The following is a 17312-nucleotide window of genomic DNA, read 5'->3' on the forward strand; positions in this document are numbered from 1 at the left end:
GAGGGGGTCACGGGCGCGACCATCCGCGCTGCGGCGGCGGCGGCGACTCAGCTCTGCCTCAGTCTGCAGCGGGCAGCGGAAGAGTCGCGTCGTGCCTGAGAGCACAGCTGTGCTCCTGGGCCCCGCGCGGTCCGCCCCCGCGGTCCTGACCAGACTGCTCCTAGGACCCCCTGCCCCGCGTCGCAGCCATGAACTACCTGCGGCGCCGCCTGTCGGACAGCAACTTCATGGCCAATCTGCCAAATGGGTACATGACAGACCTGCAGCGCCCGCAGCCGCCCCCGCCGCCGCCCGCTGCCCCCAGCCCGGGAGCCACGCCCGGTCCTGCGACCGCCACTGCTGAGAGGGCCTCATCGGCAGCCCCCGTGGCCTCTCCGGCTGCCCCTAGCCCCGGGTCCTCTGGGGGCGGTGGCTTCTTCTCGTCACTGTCCAATGCGGTCAAGCAGACCACGGCGGCCGCGGCCGCCACCTTCAGCGAGCAAGTGGGTGGCGGCTCTGGGGGCGCAGGCCGTGGGGGCGCTGCCGCCAGGGTGCTGCTGGTAATCGACGAGCCCCACACCGACTGGTAAGCCACTGCTGTGGACGTCCCCCCGCGGTTCTGGGTCCCCAGATCATTCCATCATGAGCAATTATCGAGCGCCGCTTGTGTGCCCCGTGCCTGGCCCCCTCGCCCAAACCCTTTTCCTTTAAATTATTATGCGAAGCGCTTCATGTGTGCCCCGCCCTTGCCTCCCCCCTCCCCCCACCCAGACCTTCTAGATCTATACAGGGAGCAGTTATCGGGCGCCTGCTGTGTGCCTCCTTCCCAAAAGCCTTGACTTCAGTATATCCTGTGAGCAATCAAGAGCCCGATGTGCCCTGCACCCCGAACCCGTGCCCAAAGGTCTTGTCCTCTAATGGATCTTGTGAGCATTTATCAAGTACCTGGAGTGTGCCTCAGTGGGAGCCCTTCCTCAAGGCCTTTGGCTTACGTGAATTTTGTGAACATTCGTTGAGAGCTTGATATGTGTCTTGTCCCCCTCGGTCCTTGCCCTAAGGCCTTCTCTGATCTTGTGAGCATGTATCCAGAGTGCGCTATGTGCCCGCAACCCAGCCCTCACCTCAAAAACCTTTTAAACTATTCACTAAACACTGATTGAGTGCCTGCTGTGTATCCCATCCCAGATTCTCGCCCAAAGCGTTGCCTTTAATGGATCCTGTGAGCCTTTATTGAATGCCTTCTGTGTGCCCCAACTCAGTCCCCCTCTCTAAGAGCCTATTTCTCCAAAGGATCTAGGAAGCATGTATTAAGTGCCTGGTGTATGCCCCACCCCAAGCCCCTTCCTCAAACATATTTTCCTCAAATGAGTTCTATGAGCATTTTTGAACCTTCTGTGTGGGGCTAATCTTCAGACTCTCTGCTCCAAATCCTTTTCCTACAACGGATCTAGAAAGCATTCATTTGAGTGCCTCCCTTATCCCCTGTTCTCAAGCTACTTCTTCAAAGACCTTTCCTTTGGTGGACCCACTTAGCATTTATCAACTGCCTGATCTAAAGGTGTGAGCCTTCTCTAAAGGCTCTTTCCTTCATTGTATTCAGCAAGCAATTATTGAGTGCCTGCTGTTTACCTCACCCCAGACCCTTTTCCCAATGCCTTTTCCTCCAGTGGCTTCAGTCTGTATATATTGAGCACCATCTGCATGACCCAACCTTAGACCTTCTCCATAAAAGTCTTTGCCTCCAATTAATAGTGATCATATATCTGCACTTACTGCGTGCACCGTTTCAATCTTTCTTTCCAAAGACCTTTTTAAAAAATCACTCCTGGAGCATCTGTGGCACACCCACTGTGTGCCTGATTCTGTGCCTTCTCCATAAAAGCCTTTCCTCCCAAGAATGGAGAATCAAGCTTACATAAATCAAGTTACTGTATCCCCATTCCCCTTCCCCCAAAGACTTTTCCTCCAATGGATACAATGATGATATGCCCATCTCTAGCCACCCCCCTTCCCCAAAGACCTTTTCTTTTAATGGATCCAGTGAGCATTTAGTCATTGTCTGCCAGGTGCTCGATTCTAAATCACCTTCCCCCAAAGGCCTTTTCTTCTAATAGCTCCTGTGAGCATTGATGGAGTGCCTTCTGTGTGTTCTATAGTCACACCTCCTCCCCAAAGTGCCTTTCTTCCAGTGGGTCCAGTGAGCACGTATGCAGTACCTGTCGTGCGTAGGAAGTAGATTCCCCTTCTTTACTCCTAGGATAACCTGTGCCAATCATAAAGCCTCTCCCCAGGGTCCTTTCCTTCAATAAATCTAGAACCAAATTTAGAAGGGTTACCCTTTTCCCACTCCCTTCAGTATCGCTAGGATTCCCTCTCCCAATCTTAAGTCTATACCCCAAAGGGCCTTTTTTTCTATTTAAGCCAGTAAACACTTACTGAGCACCTACTATATAAGAGCCATTCACAACTTCCTCTTGCCAAGCTTGGAAGTTCCTTCCCTTGTCTCAAGAGCTCTCTCTCCAGGGGTCTCTTTCAGCCTGAATTTATTGAGTACCACCTCTTTACTGGTTAGTCACCCCTCTCCCCAGGAGCCCTTACCCAGAAGCCTTTGGCTCTATTCAGAGCTCTCTCTATTTATTCATTCTACAGATATTTATTGCATACTTTCCATGTGTAGGAGTATGGGAGGCATTTACTAAGCACTACTATATACTAGGATGAACCCTCCTCAGTTCCCTTTCCTTCTAATCCCAACCACCAGCTGTATTCTCCATACTTTCTCCTCCACTCAGCCCCAACAATCTTTTAATGAACACTTACTGTATACTACTGAGAACCCCATATTCAGTGCCTCTTCTCCCCCTCCTGTAGCCCTAACTCCCCCTTCGACAATCTCCATCCTGCCTTTCACACGACACAACCGAAAGCTCATGATGTGTACCTACTATTTTCTGGCTAGGTTCCCTCCCCCACATAGTAGCCATCTTCCCAACTGCCCTTTTCCCCCAATTAATCCAAAAAGCATTTATCACTCTTTTACTGTGTCCCGTTCAAACAACGACATTCCTCTCCCTGCAGCAGACTCCTCCACTCTCTTCTCCCTCAATCCATAAAGCATTTATTGAACACGTGTTGTAATTCCTTCACTAACACCCACTCACACAGATGCCATCTTCCTGGCTAAATTTGCTCTATTGAAGTCAACAAACCTTAATGAAGCCCCTGCTGTATATTGGTAACCACCCTCCTTTTGACTTCCCTTCTTCACTTTGACCCTCCAGGCAGGTCCTTTGCTGCCTTTTCCTTTGTTCCATCAAACAACTCCAGTGTTTTCCACTTTTTTCTTCTAACTTGTCTAGCGAGCATTTATTGAGCATCTGCTGAATTCTGTGAACAATTCTTCCCTTCCACTTCTGTATCCCAAAAGCCCTCCTTTATCCCAGCAGCCACTCCAGTCTTTTCTTCCAGTCAACCTAGCAACCATTTATTTAGTGTCTGCTATAGGTGGGGTGGGATGGGCAAAGGGAGAGAGCCTGTGTACGCCAGGTTCAGTGTGAGGAACAGAGACCTCTGCATCACCAACTTGCAGACATTCAGAACCACGCAAGCTTAGGGATTTCAGCCTGGAATAAAGGAGGAGTTGTGCAAACTCTGTAATGGATTGTACACCTAAGTACAGTCTGATGCCTTTCCCACCAAACCTCACCACTCTCATTCCTTCCTGGGTCTTGAGTCCTGTGTGGTTTAAAGTTGCAGACTCAGTTGAGACTTGTCACCTCTTTTTACAGATAATTTAGTCCAGTGTTTTTTCGGCTGTGGGTCACCTCTTGGCTTGTGACCAGCATTTCATTTTCTTCATGAAATGAAAGTAGAACTATGATAAATAATAATATTGATACATGAAAATAGTAAGAGTATATTGCACATAGTAAGCACAATTAATATTTAGTGAAACTGAAACTGTTACTCCAATAAGAAATGTAATCAATAATGTATACCATATATATTATGTATATTCTCTAATACATTTGTTATATAATGAGTTTATAGTATATAATACATATATATGTGTATGTTTTTCTTCATGAAATGGAATAGAATAGGAAATATCAGACTCCATTGCAAATACTAAAGGTAATTATTTACTGAAACTTTCATTCTAATATATGCATATTTATACACATTCTAGGTAATGTAACACATAATATATAATATGCAATATGTTATATAAGACATCCTATATTAAATTTTCTGTACATTATATGTCTTATATAATATATATTACATATATAGGATGGGTTATTATGTAAATATGTATATGGTGGGTTATATATTTCTTCTTGTGGCTTCTTTTCTTAGACTTTCCTGGAAGCAGACCCTGAGACTCTGATATTTGTGTGCAGATTGATCGGAGAGAGCTCTTGGGAATAACACCTGTTGCAGGGGAGGAGTGGGGGAAGCAGGATTTGGCAGAAGGAAAGGCTGAGCTCTGATGCTTCACAACAGTTGTCCCAGCTGATCATCTGGGGAGCTCTGGAGCTGGGATGACACTTCAGAGTTGTCCCAGTTGAGATGGGGTGGCCAGGCTTTTGTAGTCCTGCATCAGTCAGTCATTGGCTGCAGGCTGCCCTCTGGGAGGAGGCATAATCTTGCGGAAGGTGAGTCCCTGCTGCAGAGGGCAGTTCCCAGGGACGGACAGCACTGTGAGCCTTCAGCAGCAGGTATTCCCAGAAGCTGGGGGACAGATGTGACAAGAAGGAGGAGTGTGAAGATCTGGGTGGAGCGCACAGCCTACCCCCTGGACTGCTCAGATTCACTTGCTTTTTAGAAGTAAGTTCACCCATCTGGGAACAGCGTTTCCAGGATTCTAATTGATCTTGTTTTCTGGGGGACACTTGAAAGAGCACAGTTAGTTGGACAAACTACAGCCTCCACTGCCATAGTTGATAAATGTGGCATAAGTAAATGATGCATTGTTTCCTTCCTCTACCTCACATTCTAGATTCCCCTCACCCTCGGCTAGCACCCCTCCTTGGTCTCAGTGGCTTATCTGGTGAGTGATCCATTCCCTCATCCTTGAGGGATCCCTGAGCTCTTGCTCCCCATCCCCTCAGGCTGTGGCTGCTGTACTCGTCCATTTGCCATCAGTGTTAAGCAAGGAGTACCGACAGATGCCCAAGCAGATCACCTGGGGGCCAAACGTGTTCCTCCCTGCCCCCACTGTGTAACAGCAGCCCTATCTCCTCCTGATGATTAGGGTCACGTGCCCCTGCCAAGACAGTGACTCGTGTTCCGTTCCGTTGGCATGAGAAGCCTGAAGTGTCCAGGTAGCAGTCAAGGCTTAGAAGGTAATGGGATTCTTGCTGTGTCCCCTGGTAGCAGTGTTCCCCCTTGGAAAACCAGGACCTCTAACCTTGCAGAACCCTGAGTGAACAGGAAGCACACATTCCAAAAGTGGATCACTGGAATTGATGGTAAGCTGGGCCACTCCTACTTTCACCTCCAAGCCCCCAGACCGGTGTATTCTACCTCTAAAGAGCACAGCACAAACAACAGATTTAGCGTGTACACTGTGTTTTGGAGGATGGTATCCCATTCCTGCACGGTATCACCTGCAAGCTTAGGTCTTAGCTGTGGCTACACCAGGTTGTTCTTTCACTCTATCAGGCCAGCAGCTTCTGGGTGGTGTGGTATATAATGTCATCAGTTGATTCCATGGTCGTGGGCTTACTTTTGCACCTCCTTTGCTGTAAAGTGAGTCCTTCAGTTTGATGCAATGTTATGCGGGATCCCATACTGGTGGATCAAATATTATGTAAGCCCTTGGACAGGGATGCTGGCTAAGGTCCTGTAGTCAGGAAGGGCAAACCCATATACAGAATATTCCAGTCAAAATCAGTCATTACTCTTTCCCGAGTGGAAGGAGCCCAGTGTAGTCAGTTCGCCGTGGAGTGGCCGGTTGGTCTTCTTGAGGGATGGTGCTGTGTCAGGGACTCAATATTGGTCTCTGGTGCTCAGAGGTTGGTCATTCAGCAATAATGCCATAGGCCTCACATGCTGCCTCTATCTCTGTTACCCTTGCCACTTCATACGTGTGCCCATCTGCCAGCACTGGCTGATTCTAGAAGCTGGCTGACGTCATTTGGCTGAGTCATTCTGTCTACCTGGTTGCTTAGTGCCACTTCCAGGGTGGATGCTATCTGGTGGGTGTTAACACACAATACAAAGATCTTCAATCCTCACTCTGTTTCATCTCCACTCCCGTACGTCCACCCACATTTCGGTGTCCCAGACCTCCTCTTCCTGATCTTCCAATATTGTTCATTCAAGGCCTCTGTCTAATCAGCCAAGCCATTTACCACTGCCCATCAGTGAATATGTATTCGAATCTTGGGTCACTTCTCTTTCCCCACAAAATAGATGACCAGGTGCACAGCCCAAAGCTCTGCCCATTGGGAGCTTTGCCACTGTTTTTCAAGACCACTCTGAGTGGGGCTATAGCATCGTCACTGTCCATTTTTGGCTTCCACCCACGTACCAAGCCAACCCATTTGTGAACCAAGCTTAGGCTTTTTCTTCCTTCATCTGCTGGTTGTAAGGTGTTCCCTTAGTGAGCTGAGGGAGGCACTAACACAACAGTGTGGATGACACGGGCATCCGGGTTACTTGCTCAGGCAGCTTGCATGGTCCTGCTGGGGTCGATCCTGGCTCCTGGGCCCATCTGACTTCATTACTTGGTGGGCCTGGCAGGACCCAGCTCATAATAGGCACCAGGATACGTGGTTCCTTGGTACCCCACGGTCAAGCATTCTGTCTCTCTCAGGGCCCAGTACTGCACCAGGATTTGTTTCTCAAAAGCGGTGTAATTCTCTGCTGCAGATGGCATGGCCTTGCTCCAGAACCCCAGGGGCCTCCCACTCAGGCATCCCATAAGCTCCACACTACATTTTCCTCACTATCCAGTATTGTAGGATCTGTCAGATCATATGCCCTGAGTGGCAAGACTGCTCACACTACAGCCTGGACCTGCTCAGGGCTGGCAGCCTTACGTGTCACCTGAAATATGGATCGGAACAGCATTTCCAGGTGTGGAATACGCTGCCTCCAAAACCTAAAGAGACCTCTCCTTTGGACCTGAAGAGGCCTTCCTCATGGTGGAAGGTGCAAGATGCAATGCTTTGCGCGATTATTTGGAGGGGCTGTCCTGGCATACCTTGGCCCACTGAATCCCTAAAAATCGCACTAATGTGGCAGGACCCTGAGTCTTTTCAGGGTTTATCTCCCACCCTCTGGAGTGCATGTGTCTTATCAAGGCAATGTGCTAACCATCTCTTGCTCATCTTGGCCAATCAATATGATGTAATCGATATAGTAGTCCAGTGTGATATTCTCTGGGATGTACAGGTGGTCCATGTCCTCTTGGACTATATGATGACATAGGGTGAGAAAGATAACATAGCCCTATGGCAAGACCATCAATATATATTGTGGTCAGTCCCATATGAGTGTGAAATGTCTCTGATCCTCTCTTCTGATCAGGATAGAAAAGCAGTCATTCACTAAATCAGTGCCCACCTGCTGTACCTGAGATCCTTTAATTTGCTCCAGCAATGACAGCATGACCAGTACAGCAGCTTCAATCAAGGCTACTACTTGGTTGAGCTCACAGTAGTCTACATTCTTTAGGATCCATCCAGCCTCCTCAGGGCCCAAACTGGTTAATTCAGTGGAGATATTATGGGACTAACACCCCTGCGTCCTTTAGCTCTTTCAGAGGAGCACTAATTTCCACCATCACCCCTAGGATAGACACAATATTGTCTTTGATTTACAGTTTTGATCAGGGGAGGTGGGTATAATTTCCGAGGCATCCATTTGAACTTCCCTGCTACCATAGCTCTGCCCCGGCAGGCCAAGGAACTCGTGTAGGGGTTCTGAAAACTACAGATATGTCCATTCCAATTATGTATTTGTGAGCTGGGGAAGTGACCACTAGGTGGACCTGTGGACCCAACGTACCCACTGTGAGCAGGACCTGGGCCAGGACTTCATTTATGACCTTATGTCCACTGTGCTTCTCAACATGCCTGGTGCCACTCTCACCAACATATTCCTCACTTTGTAAGTTGGGTATATCCTCTGGGCCCTCCCATAGAATAGAGTCAGCTGGTTGGTCTTCCAGACTTAAGTAGTGTATCTACTCTAACACATCTGCTCCTCTGAGCCCTTTGATCCTTTCCTCCACAATCTGCCATGGAAGTCTGGTATTTCTGCTTCACTTGGTGTGGGCCACTGTTTTTTCCAAGCTATCACAAGTCATCCAAAATTGTATCAGCAACATTTCCTGGAGTCGTTGCCACGGTTTTAAGTTCTGTGTCCTGGGAGAGTGCTCCAAGTTCATGCTTCACTCCCTTGGTCCACTGTCCTCAGCATCCAGTCCCAGGCATGCTTTCCCAGCTCCTGCTGATACATGTTAGCCAGATTCTTCAGCTTCTGTGTATCATTCCTTTCCTTCCTTTGCAAGCTTAGAACCTCTCCAGTCAGGTTGTGCTAGGATTTGACCCTGTTTGTTGATCTGGTTGCCGAGAGGGGAAGGGAAGTTGATTCTGAAAGGGGTAAGAATTGTTTTATAAGACACATGCTTCGTTCGAGGCCTCTGCATTATTGTCAAGCAAAGGGAAGTTTCTGTATTCTAACAAGGAATGGGCTACTCCAGCAGACCCAGTGGGTTCAGGTGAATCTGTAAGTTCAAGGTGTTACACGCATCTTCCCAGATATCCCCATCACAATCTCAGGGCTCCACTCCTGTCCTTTTAGGGCCCTGAGCATGGCATAGGAGATGTACTGGGCCTGAGAATTCAACCTTCTCTGAAGTTCGACTACACTTACAGTTAAGTCCTAAGTCTGATCTTCTCCTCTGTCTGCCCTCTGGTTGCAGAACATTGGGGTTTCCTTAAGTACAGCCAAGGAGGTCTTCTGCCTTTTACATTTTGCTTTGAATTGGTGATTATTCACACTGAGCATGTCATATCTTTCTTCAGCTAATCAAGGGTGTTTAGCGAATAGTCACCCAAGTCTGGTTACCATTTCCCTCACACCTCTCTAGTACCAGGAATATTTCACCAGCTAGTGCATTCCCTTCCACTAGTATCTCATTACAGTCCACCATCAGTTAAAGTTACTTCTGCTTCAAAACCCCATAGGCCTGCACTATAATTCTCCCACTCAGGAGAATCAACTCCACACTGCATCTTTTCTCACTACAGACATCTCCAGTATCATAGGGTTTGCCAGATCATATGGTTCAAGTGGCATCCTGCTTGCACCACAGCGCAGACATGTCACAGGGCGCTTTGTGTTGCTACAGCACATCAGGGACTATTGTGCTCCACCCCCACAAATGATGCTTCGTTATTGCCTGCTGGCTGCTGGGTGGCCCGGCTCCAGAAAGGCAGTAGAGTCTTCTTTGTAGTTTGACTTCTCTGGCCCACTGTTTTAGATTGGGGTCTCTGAAAACAGCTTTTGAGACAGAGAATTGCACGCACAGGCTTATCGGGGAGTGCCTTTGGAATCAGCACATGTAAGGAGGGCAAGGTTGAGCAGAGGGAGAAGTGGGTCCCCAATGCGGTTGCATCCAAGGCCTCAGCTGATCCTAAGGGGGAGCTCTAGAGCTAGGATGGTCCTTCAGAGTCAGCCTATATTGAGGCAAAGAGGCTGGCCTTTGTACTCACTCATAGACCACATATCAGCCATGGGCTGCCAGTACGTAAGTATAACCTTGGCCAAGGAAGTTCCCTGTGACAGAAGACAATTCCCAAGGGGACACAGCTGTGATCTTTCAACAGCTGATATTCAGGGTGCATTGACCCTGAAGGGAGATCTGAGCAGAACACCACAGTATCCACTACATTTATGGTCAAAAAAGTTAAAAAAGTTTTTTAAAAAAGTGATATATATATCATATATATATACCACAGTATCCACTACATATATGGTCAAAAAGTGATATATGTATATCACTTTTATTTATTTATTTATTTATTTTTCCATTCATCTAATTTTTAAATTTTTTTTAAAAAAATTTTTATTGGAGTATAGTTGATTTACAATGTTGTGTTCGTTTCAGGTGTACAGCAAAGTGAATCAGTTTTACATATACATATATCCACTCTTTTTTAGATTCTTTTCCCATATAGGTCATTACAGAGTACTGAGTAGAGTTCCTTGTGCTATACAGTAGGTCCTTACTAGTTATCTATTTTATATATAGTAGCGTGTATATGTCAATCCCAAATTCCCAATTTATCCCTCCCCCCTTTCCCCCTGGTAACCATAAGTTTGTTTTCTACATCTGTGAGTCTATTTCTGTTTTGTAAATAAGTTCATTTGTACTATTTTTTTAGATTCCACATATAAGCGATATCATATGATCGTCATCATTTTCTAAATGAAAAATGCACAGGTCTAAGAGATTCTCTTCTAACATCTGTGAGGGGACAGTGTCAGTGATGGAGTAGGGGGTAGGAGGGAAGAGGGAGAGAGAGGAGAAAATAGCTGTGCTTGGGGTCTTAGGGGTATGTCAGTGAAATCACTAGGGCCGGTTGTGCTGTGTATATCAGAGATCCTGATTGTGTGCATGTAGGCAATCCCAGGAGTGGCTCCTCCCCTCAGCCTTCTTCTATGGGAAACCTGATTGGGGATGAGCTTCTGTCTGTGGAGAAGTCTGTCAGGAAGGAATCCTGGGCCTGGGGGAGAAGCCCATATGGGAATGGGCCCAGGGACAGTGACTTAGCAGTTCGTGATGTATCTACTGCTGTTCCTACGCCTCTCCGATCCTGTGGCTTCCCCTCATCCTCAGCTGCATTCCTCCTCACCCTCATCATGGCTGACTCTGGCTTCTGTAGAACCCCCACCAGCCTGCACCCTTCAATCTGCTCCTCCTTTTCTAGTGCAGCTGCCCACTCATGGCTGCTGTGTCCCTCTCAGTGCACAACCACACGTGGTGAATGTGTTCTTCCTTGGGAAAGGGCTAGAGAGCAGAGAGATGCTTCAGGCCACACAAGCAGACATAGGTGCTGACACATACCTGGGCACACTCCATATATATATACCCCCTAAGGTTCTTTACCATTTACAAACCTCCATGCAATTTCAAAGTATGTTACACTTTACAAAGCACTCCTTGTTTTGCAAAGCTTTTCAGATAGCAGTGTGACAAGCAGACCATACTTTGGGAAATGCCTGCTCTCTGTGTTTTAAGAACTTGTTTTATAGTTTGCAATCTCCTTTGACGTTTACATACCTCCACAAGGATTACAACAGACTTCATTGTTCACAAAGAACTGTTAGGTTTTTCAAAGTATTTCAACAATTATAAATCACATTATAGTTTCTCTAGTGGCACTGGAGGGGCAAAGGGGTCAAAGGACCAGCCTGGGTTTCGTCTTCCTGAGATTGGAGCATTGACGGATGTGCTCTGCTTTTCCTCTTCAGGGCGAAATACTTCAAAGGGAAAAAGATCCATGGAGAAATTGACATTAAAGTAGAACAGGTTAGTTGGGGCAGGTGGACATGGGGGTCAACTGTCCAGACTGCAAACTGAGTGGTCTTTTTTGTGTGATGTGCATGAATCCCTGATTTTTTTTCCTTCCCAGGCTGAATTCTCTGATCTCAACCTCGTGGCTCATGCCAATGGTGGATTCTCTGTGGACATGGAAGTCCTTCGGAATGGGGTGAAGGTTGTGCGGTGAGTATAAAAAGGTTACCTTGGTATTATGGGGGAGGCAAAAGGGCTCCCTTAGAGCTGAGGGAGAGTCCCTACCTCCCCTCCCATCCTTCTGTGAGCAAGAACTTAGGCACATTGCAATAGCCAACCTAAGTATCCATCAACAGATGAATGGATAAAGAAGTGGTACACACACACACATGCACACACACACACACACACACAATGGGATGTTATTCAGCCATGAGAAAGAAGGAAATCCTGCCATTTGTGACAACATGGATGGATCTTGAGGACATTATGCTAAGTGAGATAAATCAGACAGAGAAAGAGGAATACTGTATGCTATCACTTATATGTGGAATCTGAAAGAGCCAAACTAATAGAGACAGAGAGTAGAAAGGTGATTGCCAGAGGCTGGTGGGTGGGGTGGAAGAATAGGAGAGATGTTGTTTAAGAGTACAAACTTGCAACTGATAGATAAATAAATCCTAGAGATCTAATCCACAGTACGGTGGATACAGACAACAATATTGTATCATAATCAGCAAACCTGCTAAAAGACCAGATCTTAATTATTCCCACCATGAAAAAAGAAATAATTATGTGACATGGTAGAGGTACTAACTAATGCTACAATGGCAATCATATTATAATATATAAATGTATCAAATCAACATGTTATACACCTTAAACTTATAGAAGAATTGACATATAACCTGCCAATTATATTCCAATTTTTAGAAAAAGAACTTAGGCACAGAATGTAAGGAGATAGCTTCTCTTGTGGAGAAGAGCCAAGGATCCCAGAAGACCACAAGCCAAACTTTTCAGTTATTGGATTGGCCAAAATGTTCGTTCGTGTTCTTCCATAACATCTTACAGAAAAATCCAAACGAACTTTTTGGCCAACCAAATATTAATTCAACAAACATTTCTTGAGCATCTACTGCATGCCAGGTGCTGCTCTCAGCATTTTACATTCAACAAATATTTATTGAGTATCTATTGTGTGCCAGGAGCTGTTGTACATACTGAGGTCCTGGCAGTGAACAAAACAGACCCCAAAAAAGACAAAATAAAAACCCTCTGCTCGGGGCTTCCCTGTTGGCGCAGTGGTTGAGAGTCCGCCTGCCGATGCAGGGGACACGGGTTCGTGCCCCAGTCTGGGAAGATCCCACATGCCGCGGAGCGGCTGGGCCCGTGAGCCATGGCCGCTGAGCCTGCACGTCCGGAGCCTGTGCTCCGCAACGGGAGAGGCCGCAACAGTGAGAGGACCGCGTACCGCAAAAAAAACAAACAAAAAAACCCCTCTGCTCTCGTGAAGCTTACATTCTACTGTGGGATACACACAATAAACAAATAAAGAAGGAAATGTCAAAGTGCTCAGAAAAAATATCAGCAAAGGGATATAGGGATTGGTGAAGGGATTGGGGAAGGGTCTGCAGTTTGGTTGGGGGTAGACCAGTAGTGTGAGAGACATTTGAGGAAAGACTTGAAGGAGGTGGAGGAGTGGGGCATGTAGAAATCTAGGGAGGAAGCGTTTCAGGCAGAGGGAAAAGCCCATGTAGAGGCCCTGAGGCTGGAATTTATTCTGGGCAGCATCCTTCGTGGACAGAAGTAGTCTGAGAGATTGTGACTGGGAGCTGTGAGAGCTGAGCGGGCAAGTTGCAAGCTCACCTTGGTGAGGAGAGGAGCAGGCAGGAAAGGCTTAAGAGGGCCACCAGATGAGGAAAGGGTAGGAAGGGCACATGTGGTGGAGGGAATAGCTTGTGTATGTGGCTGAGGTGAGAAACCACTGTGTAGTTTCTAGGAGCTGTGGAGATTTCAAGACTTGACCTTTATTCTAAAGGTGGTGGGGAGCTTCTGGGAGGACCATCTACACTCTACCCTTGCCACCCCAGGTCTCTGAAACCAGACTTCGTGCTGATCCGCCAGCATGCCTTCAGCATGGCACGGAATGGAGACTACCGCAGTTTGGTCATTGGGCTGCAGTATGCCGGAATCCCCAGCGTTAACTCTTTGCATTCTGTCTACAACTTCTGTGACAAGCCCTGGGTGGTAAGTGACAGAAGGGTGCTACTGGCAGAGGGAACAGCTCATACATGCATGCGGGAGCTTGAAACCACTGTGATCTGGGGGAACAGAGGAAGTTTGGAAGCTTGGAGTCGCAGCTTGGAGACTCCCTCCAGGTAAAGGGACTTGCTGACCCGTCTCTCCTGCCTCTCATAGTTCGCTCAGATGGTTCGACTGCACAAGAAACTGGGGACAGAGGAATTCCCTCTAATCGATCAGACCTTCTACCCCAATCACAAAGAGATGGTGAGTCTGGGGAAAGGGAGTGAGCTGGAGGGAAAAGCATCATGCCTATTGCAATAGTATTGCCAATGGATGTATTACCAGTGGTATGCTATCAGAGAGTGCAGCCGGCACATGCACATGGAGTGTGACGTTGCTTCGTGATACGGTTTATTACTACCAGGAATTTACTGTGTAGTTACAAGTGTGATTAAATCATTGATCCTGTTATAGTATCTATTCTCACCAGTATTAAAAAACTGATTTCTAGTGTGAATTAACAGAATTAATGTAATGATTCAGATTATGGTGCTCACTTCGGCAGCACATATACTAAAATTGGAACAATACAGAGAAGATTAGCATGGCCCCTGCGCAAGGATGACACGCAAATTCATGAAGCGTTCCATAATTCTAAGATCCCACATGCCTCACGGCCAAAATACCAAAACATAAAACAGAAGCAATATTGTAACAAATTCAATAAAGACAAAAAAAATGATGCACATCAGATTATGTTACATATACAAATCAAGTCATTGTTACTAACGTTACCAAATATTCCTCCTGATAGAAATGTTAATAGTGTTTCAAATTAGGATTGCCAATAAAAATTATCAGTAGCAATGTTAAAAATTAGATTGTATACAAATAGAAAATTGGATTGTTGGCTACTTTTACCACAAATATAATCACTAATATTATAAATTATAACCAGTATTACAAATCACTGTTACTGATAAAAAATTGTGAGTGCCAATGTTATGAATTAAATTATAGTTCCTAATAGAATTTGAGTAATTATTACTAGTATCATTGAAGATTATAACTATTATTACAAATTATTATCAATATTATAAATTATGCTCTAATATAAATTATAAGTCCCTGTTTTGAATTATATTATACTTAATAATAAAAATTGTATTACCATTACTAATATCATCAAATATTACAACTAAGATTACAGTTTATTACAGTGTTACAAATTAAGATCAATATAAATGATTAGTGCCTATGTTGTGAATTAAGTTATAATTACTAAAAGAAATTAAACTATTAGTACAAACATTGTAAAGTACTGTTACAAATTACTGCCAATGTTACAAATTAAGATTACTAATATAAATTATGAGTACCTATGTTTTGAGCTATCCTACAGTTACTAACAGAAATCATTATTAATATGGTTAACATCCAATTGATATCATAAATAATTACTAATATTAAAGTTATGTTTACTAGTATAAGTTATGAGTACCACAGTTATGAATCAGGTTTTAGTTACAAATAGAAATTGGAAAAAAAAAGAAATTGAATCACCATTACCAATGCCATCAAGTTTTATAACTAATTTGACAAGGTTTTTACAATGTTACAAATTATGTTTACTTATATAAATAAACATCACCAGTTTTATGAATTAAATTACAATTAAATATCAATATTGACCCAGCTTTACCAACTTAAATAAACATTGGTACTAATGTTAAAAATTCTTACAAGTATTACAAATTATGGTCACTGATATAAGTCAACAGTACTATGAATTAAGTTTACTAACAGATGAAGATCAAATCATTAGTTCTTAGGAAACCAAGTTTGTTTATCATTATTATTATTTTACATTCACTGAGAGACAGTATAGCTGACTATGGTTAAGAACATGGACACTGTAGTCAGAATTTCTGTATTGTAATCCTAGCTCCACAACTTATTAGCTTCCGAACATAAGAAATGTTAGTTAAATGCTCTGTGCCTCAGTTTTCCCATCTGTAAAATATGGCTAATAATAGTTCCTGCCTTACAGAGTTAATGTGAGAATTAAATTATTTAATGAACATAAAGTGGTTACAACAGTGCATCTGATATTTATTAACTGCTACCTAAGTGTTGATGAAGTTCTCTTCTATTCTTTATTTGTTGAAGTGTTTTTATCATGGAAGGATGCTGGACTCTGTCAAATGCTTTTTCTATGTTTATTGATATGATACGGCTTTTTGTCCTTTATTCTATGAATATGGTGTATTACATTAATTGATTTTCATGCAAATTGAGTCACACTTGCATTCTTCGGCCAGATCCCACTTGGTCTGACATATAATCCTTTTTATATGCTATGGGATTCAGTTAGTATTTTGTTGAAAATTATGGTATCAATAATCATAAGGGATATTGATCTGTAGTTTTCTTATGATGTCTTTGTCTGGTTTTGGTATCAGGGTGATAGTAGCCTCATAGAATGAAATGGACAGTGTTCCCTCCTCTTCTATTTGTAGGAAGAGTTAATGAAAGATTAGTGTTTATTTTTAATTTTTTAATTTTTTTTATTTTTTTGCTGTGCCGTGCTCATGTGGGATCTTAATTCCCTGACCAGGGATCAAACCCGCGGCCCCTGCAGTGGAAGCATGGAGTCTTAACCACTGGACCTCCAGGAAAGTCCCTAGTGTTAATTTTATTTTAAATGTTCGGCATACTTCACTGGTGAAGACATCTGGTCCTGGGTATTTCTTTGTAGGAAGTTCTTTTGTTTTTTTAAATACTAATTCAATCTCTTCACTTATTGTAGGTCTATTCAGATTTTCCATTTCTTCTTGAATTAGTTTTGGAAGTTTGTGTCTTCCTAGAAATTTGTCCATTTCAACTAGGTTTTCTAATTTGTTGGCATAGAATTGTTCATAGTGTTCTCTTATAATCCTTTTTATTTCTTTAAGGTCAGTAGTTATGTCTCTTTCATTCCTGATTTTAGTAATTAGTTTTCTCTGTTTTAAAATCTTAGTTTAAAAAATAAATAAATAAATAAATAAAATAAAATCTTAGTCTAAAAGTTTACTTATTTTGTTGATCTTCTCAAAGAACCAACTTTTGGTTTCATTGATTTTCTCTATTGTTTTTCTATTCTCAACTTCATTTATTTCCACTCTAATCTTTATTACTTCTTTCCTTCTGCTTTCTCTGGTGTTTGTTTTTGTTTTTTGTATAGTTTCTTAAGAAGATTAGGTTATTGATTTGATATCTTTCTTATTTTTAAATGTAGATGTTTACAGCTAAAATTTCCCTCTAAGCAATTTTTGTATGTTGTCTTCATTTTCATTCATCTCAAAGTAGCTTCTAATTTTCATGGTGAGTTCTTCTTTGGCCCATTGGTTATTTAGGAGTGTGTTGTTTACTTTCCACATATTTGTGAATTTCCCAAATTTCCTTCTGTTATTGGTTTCTAATTTCATTCAGTTGTGGTCAGAGAACATACTTTGTATGTTTCAGCTCTTTTACATTATTGAGATTTGTTTTGTGGCTTAACATATAGTCT

At 43.9% G+C, this 17312-nt stretch overlaps 1 protein-coding gene and 1 non-coding gene across 3 annotated transcripts in view; both read left to right on the top strand.

Annotated features, from left to right (window-relative positions):
- The window catches only part of SYN1 (synapsin I), a 43739-nt gene continuing 26427 nt past the window's right edge, over nucleotides 1-17312 (top strand). The window contains exons 1-5 of one of the 2 annotated variants that reach the window (XM_067723686.1): nucleotides 1-565; nucleotides 11473-11530; nucleotides 11634-11725; nucleotides 13609-13765; nucleotides 13937-14026. In XM_067723686.1, coding sequence (XP_067579787.1) covers nucleotides 189-565; nucleotides 11473-11530; nucleotides 11634-11725; nucleotides 13609-13765; nucleotides 13937-14026 — 774 coding nt within the window. In that variant the 5' untranslated portion in view covers nucleotides 1-188. The remainder of the gene's footprint in view (nucleotides 566-11472; nucleotides 11531-11633; nucleotides 11726-13608; nucleotides 13766-13936; nucleotides 14027-17312) is intronic. The other variant, XM_067723687.1, reaches the window with a different exon arrangement.
- On the top strand, nucleotides 14312-14418 carry LOC137217706 (U6 spliceosomal RNA). The gene has a single exon (XR_010940208.1). It is a non-coding gene; the product is annotated as a U6 spliceosomal RNA (small nuclear RNA).

The sequence above is a fragment of the Pseudorca crassidens genome, chromosome X (assembly GCF_039906515.1).
Source record: "Pseudorca crassidens isolate mPseCra1 chromosome X, mPseCra1.hap1, whole genome shotgun sequence".
Classification (NCBI taxonomy): Eukaryota; Metazoa; Chordata; class Mammalia; order Artiodactyla; family Delphinidae; genus Pseudorca; species Pseudorca crassidens.